The sequence below is a fragment of the Danio rerio genome, chromosome 5 (assembly GCF_052040795.2).
Source record: "Danio rerio strain M-AB ecotype USA chromosome 5, GRCz13ab, whole genome shotgun sequence".
NCBI classification, from domain to species: domain Eukaryota; kingdom Metazoa; phylum Chordata; class Actinopteri; order Cypriniformes; family Danionidae; genus Danio; species Danio rerio.
Genome location: NC_141025.1, coordinates 23,714,740 through 23,724,313, shown reverse-complemented (window position 1 = coordinate 23,724,313; position 9,574 = coordinate 23,714,740). Strand labels below are relative to the sequence as shown.

The 9,574-nt window shown below is 34.9% G+C and overlaps 1 protein-coding gene across 1 annotated transcript; it reads right to left on the bottom strand.

Moving 5' to 3' along the window:
• Nucleotides 1-402: 402 nt before the first annotated feature.
• vma21 (vacuolar ATPase assembly factor VMA21) lies at nucleotides 403-6,636 on the bottom strand. Its single transcript, NM_001202424.1, has 3 exons — nucleotides 6,466-6,636; nucleotides 6,109-6,218; nucleotides 403-1,178 (listed from the first exon to the last, which is right to left on the bottom strand). Exons 1-3 carry the CDS (start codon nucleotides 6,525-6,527, stop codon nucleotides 1,036-1,038), a joined length of 315 nt encoding a protein of 104 aa, NP_001189353.1. The 5' UTR covers nucleotides 6,528-6,636; the 3' UTR covers nucleotides 403-1,035.
• Nucleotides 6,637-9,574: the final 2,938 nt, after the last annotated feature.

Sequence of the window (9,574 nt, the reverse complement as noted above, 5' to 3'; positions counted from 1 at the left end):
AGCAGATAGTTTAGCTCAGATCTTGAAAATAAAATAAACCATTTGAAATGGAACTTGAGAACTGTGATTTAGTGTAAACCAAAACATATCAGTGATTCAGCATGCACATTTAATAATGTTAAAGAGGTTTAATTTGTATTAATGGGATTATAAACCTTACCATTTTGTTGGAGTGCATGCAGTGAGTACACTATTATGTGCTTCTGAATAGCTGTATAAACATTTCTGTTGCGTTACGTCTGGTGCACACAGCCCAATTGCTTATCACTGCAAATCTCAAGACACATAGCGTGTTTGAACATATGGTTACAATGTAAAAATTTTTGATAAAATAAAATGTATGAATAGAACCATGATGAATGTAATTTCTGGTCATAATATCCAAAAAGTCACAAAGAAAAAGGTTTTAAAAGGCAGATGAAACAGTAATTTATTGGCTACATTGATCCAAAACAAACACCACACAACATATTAGCCAAACAACAGTCTAACAGTCGAGATCTATAAATTATAAACAGTCTTAAAAGACATGCAATTCTCTTTGGGCATCAAGGGCATGAGTTTCCAGTAAGAATGAAGAAAACTAATGTTTCAGAGATCAGCTTTAATTGACACAAAAACAAACACCAATGATTCATCTTCACACTGACACATACTACTTACACACTATGTTTGTGTAAAAAAAAACCGCAAGGGAAGACGTGGAAATCTTACAGAAATCCTAAGGTGTGAATGTGGTAGTTGAATCAGAGATGGCTGAAATGGGGCAGAAAAAAACGACACTGCAGGAACAATGAACATTCGTAAACAGCACGTCCTCTCTTCTGCCCTACATAAGCCCGGCACAAACACACAGATTAACACCTCTCTCAGCAACTTCCAGCCTTCGCCTCCACCATACCATGAGATGAAGGAGAAATCGGGGCGTCTTCCCTCTGAGTTATGGAGGAGAAAATTAAAAACACACCTACAAAATGCTTCCAGTGGGACATTCTGGTTCTTGTGTGTTTTTCCATCTCCCTTCCAGTTTTAAGGTTAATCCTGTTTTCCCTCTCTCCATTGGCGGGATCCCTCATTCCATGCCACATAAACGAAGAGCGCCAGAACCACATGGACGGCAAGCACAGCGAGGATGGCAGCGTAGAAGTAGCTGTCATTGCTGGAGTAGCCCAAAGTGGCTGCGAAGACAGAAATAAGCAAGAATGATCAATGATTACTAAAGCAAATCAAAAACACTGCACCTAAAGACAGGAGTACTCTGTCAAAATATCTGTTAATCAACAGCTCCCGTATTTTGTAATTCACAAGTGTTTATTTAAGGTTGTGAATTGCATCATGGGATGTAAATTCTTGCTTGGTTGACTTTTGATGTTGAAAATTAAACTCTACAGTTTAACGAAGTGACTTTTATTGACATTTTAGTAGTCTGAAAGAATATAATGTATCCAATATATAAAGAAATAAGTCTGTAAAATGTACAGGCAGTTGACTACAAGGTTTTTGTACTGTAATATACAACACTAACACACACAACATATCATTATATCATAAGCTATTAAATAACTCTTAAAAGTCACCTTTTTTCAAGGTTTTCAAAGTTAATACTTGAAAGATTAAACTCCCATAATGCAATTCAAAGCATAAATAAACCAGGAAAAATAAAAACACTAATCACAAAATACGGAAAACTGCTAATTTACGGATATTTTTACAGTGTACGTGATTTAGTTCTAAAATATTTTGGAGTAATGTTTGTTGTAATGTATCTTTTATTTAATGCCATGTCAGCAACTAAAGCTATTTTCATGGAAAGACCATTTCAATAATAAATATACAACTAATATAAACAAACAAATTAATACATAAACTAAATAGGATTTTTAGCACTAATGTAACATTTTTCCTGGTGTCACTTCGCCTAAAATGTCCTTCAGAGAGTTTACTTCATAAAAGCATCTTCTGGAATCATAGAAGGCAGGACAGTCCAGTAGAATGTGTCTTACTGTAAGAGGAACTGTGCGTTATGTTTGTTAAAAATCTCTTTACAGTCTGATGGCGATCGCCAAGTTAAAGAGATCACCCTAAAATGATTCCAAACCACTTTTCTTTGTTTTTTCCCTGAACACAATAAGATATTTGAAAGAAGCTGTGGAAAAATACTATGGAAATCAATGATTACAGGCATCCGAAATTCTACATAAGCTCAAAACAGCGATTTCTGATCACCTTACTGTACGTTCACACCGAAAGCGGCGAGAGCGTCAAAGTAGCCGGAAGTCATTCATTTTCAATGAGAGCCGGCGGCGATAAGCGGCGAGGAGCAGCGCGGCGCGTCTTCGCCGGCGTGAGCATCGAGGAGAGTTGAAATGAAGTCAACTTTATGGTAATGAGCTATGATGCGGTTCGGCGGCAAGCAATCAGAATGAAGACGTCCATCGCTTGATAGCAGTTCAGAGAACACAGACCTGTGAACTTTGGTTCCGACCACAGTTGTTCCCAAGGGTTTGATTATTGCGGTCACCGGATTTCCAATTATTTAAAAAAATTTTCCTACAGGAACATACATTAAATAAGTTACTGGCGAGTTACTGATGTTCATTATTGTTATATATTTATCTTAAAAAAGCGGGAATCTCACGCGATGTGACAGTACAAAACGTCTGTCTGAAAAAGGATATTTCAGACATATGGTCACATATTGGATAAATAGAGCAAAGCCACACGCAACTTGATCTTCCATTGTTGTATGAATTTGATAAGAAGTGCGCAACATTTTCATGCTAGAAACATGTTTTATGCAGGAATGTAACTGATATGCTGCAACGGCTCCTTTAAATATGAGATCAATGTAGCGAGTTTTGACGCTCTCGCCGCAGGAGCTGAAGGCAGAGAGCGTTGTCGCCAGGGCGGTCAGAGCGACCTTGGACGCTCTCGCCGCTTTCGGTGTGAACGTACGGTTAATCTGACTAAAGTCATAACTGAACTAAACACATGTGGAATTAAGACATGTGGATTATGCATATATTAGTGGCATTATTGAAGTAAACACCGTGATAAACTATTTTTTGCATTGTTAAATTCCATAACACTCACACCAGTCCTTACTCTTTATTTGCGTCTAATACCCCAGTTTGTCACAGGGGTCATTAAGAAGCAGGGTCTTTTCATAGGATCTCAGATAAGAATAATAATGGGAAACTGACACATCATCACTCCACTAGCAGATTCGCGCTACATCACCGATTTTGATCCCCCTCCAATAACTATTTTAAACCCGGAAGATGAAATAAGCTGACAAAAGCTCAAAATTAACCAGTTTTCCCCACAATTAAAGCTGACATGTGCTAATCTTGTCTTAACTGATGCTCAAGGCACACAAATCTGTTAAAATCTAAAAAAAAAAAAAAAAAAAAAAGTATTCCAGGGTGTCTTGAACTTTTAATAAAGTTAGAAAAGTTTTAATTGAATCATAAGAGTTTTCATAGTGAGTCGTGTTTACAGTAATCTTGTGAAAACCAACTTGCATGACTAAATGGTCAAGCACATCCTCATGAGCGCTTGAGTGGATGTTTAATACTCACCTAGATTCAATTCAATAGAGAATGGCCATGCATTTTGAAAATCTCAGAATCAATCTTTCTTCACAGCTCTATTCCCATTACTCAGACTGAGGGAGAATGGAAGGCAAACAGGAGAGTAATTTTCCTCCTGAACCAACAACAAGCTTTGTACTGTAATGATTCCTCAAGAGTAAACAAGATTTGGGCTTATCGGTCTCTCTCTGTCTGTGTTGTTTACAGTCTGGTCTGGTTTGGCTGTAATCATTCATTTGTTTTGGAGGAAGCATGGATTTTGAGGAGATTTTCTAAAAGGTGGGATCTTGTGCTTTCAAAACTATTTTTCTCTGAAAAATCCCAAACCCTAACTTCAAAAGGACAATTCTCACAAAAAACATTCTTAGGCTACCCAAGAGTAAAGTCGTTTTCTAACAGAAATCTTTGGCGATTCATAAAATCTGCTGAAAGAAAAAAGGAACACATATTTAATAGCCTGAGAGTGGTAAATTAACAGAACCTTTAAACTGAAGTGTCCCTTTAACATCACTATAAAATCAAAACTGACAAATTTGATAGGAAACTGCATGACTCATGCAATGATCTACTCGTATACATTTTTTAAATCACGTGCCTTGTGTAACAAAATAACTTCTGACAACCTGTTACTTAAATCAGGTGAGTGGGCTTGACAAACCACTTGTGGAAACACACTCTCGCTCTCTCACTCATAAAAAAAAAACTCTTTTGCACTCTTACTGTACGTCCACATGAAGATGGCGAGAGCAACAAAGTTTGCTCTCTTTGCTGCAAGTTTGCAGATTGGAAAAGTCAAGGTTTTAAAACCGCCAACGTTTTCTGTTATATATATATATATATATATATATTTTTTTTTTTATACAGGTTTTTCACAACTATTTTATTTAGTTTTTTAGGACAACAGTATTTCCAGCAGAAAAGGAACTTCTTCATCAAAAGCTACTAGGCCAAAATATTTTAAAAGTTTCCTAAAATAAAATATATCGTATTCAGCGGAAAAAAAGTCTTCGTATTATACCCAGACATTTAAAAATAACATATTTTGGAGCAGTAATCACAAAACCAGGAAACCGTGATTTTTTATTCAAGGTTATCAAACGGTCAGAATTCTTATACTGGCCCATGCCTGCTGTCATTATAGTTGGAGTGAGATTCCTGCTTTTTTTAAGAAAAAAAAAAAAAAACACACTACCAGTCAAAAGATTGGGGTCCGCATGATTTTGAAATGTTTTAAAATAAGCTTCTCCTGCTCACCAAGGCTGCATTTATTTTATCAAAAATACAGTAAAATTTGTAAAATTGTGAAATGTTGTTGCTCTATAAAATAACGTTCAAAACAATTCATGATTTATTTGTGATTTAAAGAGGAATTTTCAGCTTCATCACTCCAATCTTCAGTCACATGATCCCTTCAGAAATCACTTTAATATTAATTTTATTATTATGTATTTGTATTATTAATATTATTAATGATAATAGTAATAAAAGTGATAATGATTGGAGTAATCATTTCATTTTAAAACTACATACAATAAATAATAAATGAATATTTAACAATCAATTTTTTTGCACTTAATAAATGCTGCCTTGATTAACAGAATCATTTTCCTAAAATAACATGAAAAAAAAAACATGACCCCAAACTTTTAACAGGTAGTATATGTGTGTGTATATATATATATATATATATATATATATATATATATATATATATATATATATATATATATATATATATATATATATCCCCTATACAGAAATCTGAAATGGCGATATATGAACACAAATAAAATAATTTCTAATTCATTTGACTGTGAAAGAAGCAGATAAATCTTGCTCTGGAGCAGGCTAGCTGCAATGAACAAACTAGTGTAGTAACCTAATTTGGCCTGTTTTCATGCAACTGATTGAGGGCCAAATTTAGCCAGGATAGCTTGAAAATCAAAGCTTCATCCCCTCAACTATTGCTTTTGTACAATCCTAACTGTTCAATGTGCAATAATGTTTTAAGATACCAAAGCAATAATGACTGATTAAAGAAAAAACTGCCTTTACAGTAGCTAAAACCTGGTGCAAACTAAACTGAACATGAACCAGCTACAATGGCTAGCTAGCTGATTGGGCTTCACTTTTTTTTTCTTTTTTTTTGTATAGATAGGCTAATTTACTTATCAAGCTAATTTGATAACAGATTGTAGCAATGACATTAGATCACCTAAATGTAATGTGCCTGTTTTTGAAACTGGTTGAGTTTGTCTTGAGAGTTGGCAGCAGAGGAAATGTCATTTCTCTCGAATGTGCCTCACTAACACCATCACAACCTCCTGACAAATTTAATATACTGACTTGCAATGCAGCACGGCACAGATATTTAGCAATGGGCTGTGATGTGGACAGTATAAATATACAGTACTGAGCACAATGGAGCCAATAATAATGAGATCATCAGAGTTGTTATAAATATTTAAATAACGTTAGGTAAATACATGGCTGATCAGCCTTTAAAGCGAAATACCTTCAAAGAGAAGGGACTTTGATGTAAAATACAGTCCGATGGGTAGAGTTATCATCAGAATAGTGAAAAACAGTAGAGTCTTGAGCACAGAGACAAGAGACCCGTCATTCCTGAATGAAGAAAGAGGAAGAAAGAGGACATGGAGAGATTAGTCTAAGTACGACTGGAAATCTGAATATTAAACGAAATCAAGTGTACTATCATGTACACTTCATGTTAAATATGTGTAAAGGTGTCTAGTTGATTTGAATCCGCTAAATTTCATGTGTTTATTGATTGTGATTTTGATACGAGGTCACGTGCAGTTTGAGCAGAATTAACTTATGTGAAATAGGCATACGATGCAGGTTATCTTACCCTCTGAAATCAGGCATGGCTCCGGGCACTGAGCCCACCTCTTTCTTGTCGTAATTTTGCATTTTGTGTTTTTTTTCATCGACCAAAATAAGAAAACCGTTGGAACTCAATCCCTTGTTATTCAGTGCTGCGACATCTTGAATTATTCGCGCTTCCGGGTCTTTGTCACATGATCTGTATGGTCATGACAGCAGTAGTGTCTGTCAGTGTTTGCGCATGTCCGCTAGAGGGCGCCGCTCGAGCAGTGCAGGCGGCGAACTGATTAAAGACTCTCAGAACCTTATAATGTTCTGGATCTCATACACGACTGGATATTGTCTTCATATGAACAGTTTGATATTCAGTTCATATCACCTTTCACAGTAAGTATTAGCATACTATTTTATTATTGTACATTTAAACAGAGAGAGAGAGAGAGATAGAGAGAGCACCACGAAGTAGCCTAAAGTATGTCCTACTTAAAAAGATACAAACGTGCACTGGATTGTGGGTGATTTTCAAACATTTACAGTAACTTACTGCATATCAGACATTTGCAGTATAATACTGTATTCAAAGTAATCTGCTGCTGTAGTTGAAGACAAAGAAAACATGCTCATTTTATTCAATAGTTAGCACTAAAACTGTTTTTGTACTGCTAGTGTTAAATGTAAGCACATTACAGTAAAAGTTCAGTACAAGTTGTCATACTTTAAAATGTAAATGTGGTAAAGGACAGATAGATTATAGGTCTAGTAAGTACCTGTAGATGATGACAACGATATGGTGGCTCAGTGGTTAGCACTGTCGTCTCACAGCAAGAGAGTTGCTGGTTCGAGTCCCGACTGGACCAGTTGGCATTTTTGTGTGGTGTTTGCTCCCCGTTTTCATGTGGGTTTCCTCTGTGTGCTCCAGTTTCCCCCACAATCCAAAGAGATGCGCTGTAGGTGAACTGCATAAGCTAAATTGGCCATATCGAGTGTGTGTGTGTGAATGTGAGAGTGCATGGGTATTTCCCAGTGCTGGGTTGCAGCTGATAGGGTATCTGCTATGTAAAACATATGCTGGATATATTGGTGGGTAATTCTGCTGTGGCGACCCCTGATGAGTACAGGGACTAAGCCAAAGGAGAATAATTGAATGAATGAAGTATGTAGATGATGACCTCATTTCCTTCTGTAATTTCTAGAAATATGAGATTTTTGTCTCTCTTCCCTCTTAATTAACAGAAAGCCTGGGATGGTTGTCAAATATTTTACTACATTTTATTTGAAGATATATTGGACTTTATTTTTGTAGGACACAATTATTTTAATTGAAGACATTTTTGATCTTAGAGCCAACATGAAAAAACACATCTTGAGAAAAAAGGACTGAATTTGGGTGACTAGGTTTTTAATTGGATTGTCCACTTAAAACTAATTCTGTTGTGTTATTTCTTTTTCTTTCTTTTCTATTTTTTTTCCAATTTTCTAAAGCAAAATAAATACGAACACAAACATATTTTATTGTATGAAATATATCAAACTTTTTTATCATCAATCTAAAAAAGAAAATCTATTTTAAAAGCAAAGTTTTGTCATTACTGGAAGGGCATCCGCTGTGTAAAACATATGCGGGAATAGTTGGCGGTTCATTCCGCAGTGGCGACCTCTGATAAGTAAGGACTAAGCCGAAGGAAAATGAATGAATGAATGAAAAGCAAATATGTCTCAATAGGTTTTATTATTTTGAACTGAGACTAAAGTAAAAAAAATACAGTAATAATTTAATTAATAGAAATAAATAAACTGGAACAGTGGAAAATCTCTTTGTACATTTTGCTTTATATATATATATATATATATATATATATATATATATATATATATATATATATATATATATATATATATATATATATATATATATATATATATATATATGACATTTCCCAAATAAAATTGAATTATATTTTCCATCTTCTGTAAAACATTTCCAACAATCACATTATAACATGCAAACACTTGTTTTTTTTTTTTGCAATAAAAAAAGCAAATAACTTATCACGTTTCCATTTCATGACATCACAGTGAAAACACATTTTTTCCTTTGCCTATAATCTGCATAAAATAAAAGCAATTACATTTTCCCACTGACGGAAAGGCCACCAAAGGTAAAGTCCAGAAGAGAATCAATTATAAGTTGAATCATTTTTTTAAGAAGGCCAATTAACTTAATTTTGAAGAAATACAACAAATGAGTTTGAATGTTCTTTGTGAAATATATTTCATCCAAAATATGAACTTAATTAGCATTACAGGCACTACATTTTGCTGTCTTTAACACCATTGACTGAAATCTGTACAACATTTATATTTGTTTTTAATCATGTCCATTCAAGTAAGTGAAATAGTAGGCTTATATCTTAAAATAATACAACTCATATGTATCTTTAACCACCTATCCAAACGCAGTTTGTCAAAATATTGCAAGCTTTACTGCTTTTTAAGTCATTCTCTATATGATTTAACAGCTTCCTCATTCTTATTCAGAAAGAAAAATGTATTCAGAAATACATAAACTGTCCAATCCATGTCATTGGAGTGTTGACAGTATGGCTGTACTCAGGCGGCAGTTTTAGTGTTTTGGGGGCCCTAAGCAATTCCAGCCATGCATGGGGCCCAAAAGTTCTAAAATACACCTTTTGTACTTTAATTAATTAATACTCAATCACTCCAAAGCATCTTGTGAAACATTTTAAACTAAAAATTATATATAAAGTATTTAAAACTAAATATTTTCCTAATTTGACTGCTGGACTACTCCATTATTGAGTGGGAGACACATTTGCACAGATGTAATAAAAATTTTTTTTAGTCCCTCATCATAAAAAGAATGATAGAAAAGGATGTTATATATTATTTATAGGTATAATTTATACTTCTAGGTATTTATTTGTGGGCCCTTAGATTTCCTGGGGCCCTAAGCAGCCGCTTATCTTCCTCATTGGTTAAATCCGCCCCTGGCTGTAGTTACAGGTAACTGACCAAATCTTGACGTAAATGGAAACCTTCTATACCAGGGGTGTCCAAACTTGGTCCTGGAGGGCCGGTGTCCTGCATAGTTGAGCTCCAGCTTCCTTCAGCAC

What these genes read in the sequence shown, in the direction of transcription:
- vma21 (NM_001202424.1), bottom strand. Translation starts at nt 6,527, where the DNA reads ATGCAAAATTACGACAAGAAAGAGGTGGGCTCAGTGCCCGGAGCCATG. An exon ending in GCCATGCCTGATTTCAGAGG is followed by an intron (nt 6,219 to 6,465) that starts GTAAGATAACCT and finishes TTCTTCATTCAG; the next exon opens with GAATGACGGGTCTCTTGTCT. An exon ending in AAAGTCCCTTCTCTTTGAAG is followed by an intron (nt 1,179 to 6,108) that starts GTATTTCGCTTT and finishes CTGTCTTCGCAG; the next exon opens with CCACTTTGGGCTACTCCAGC.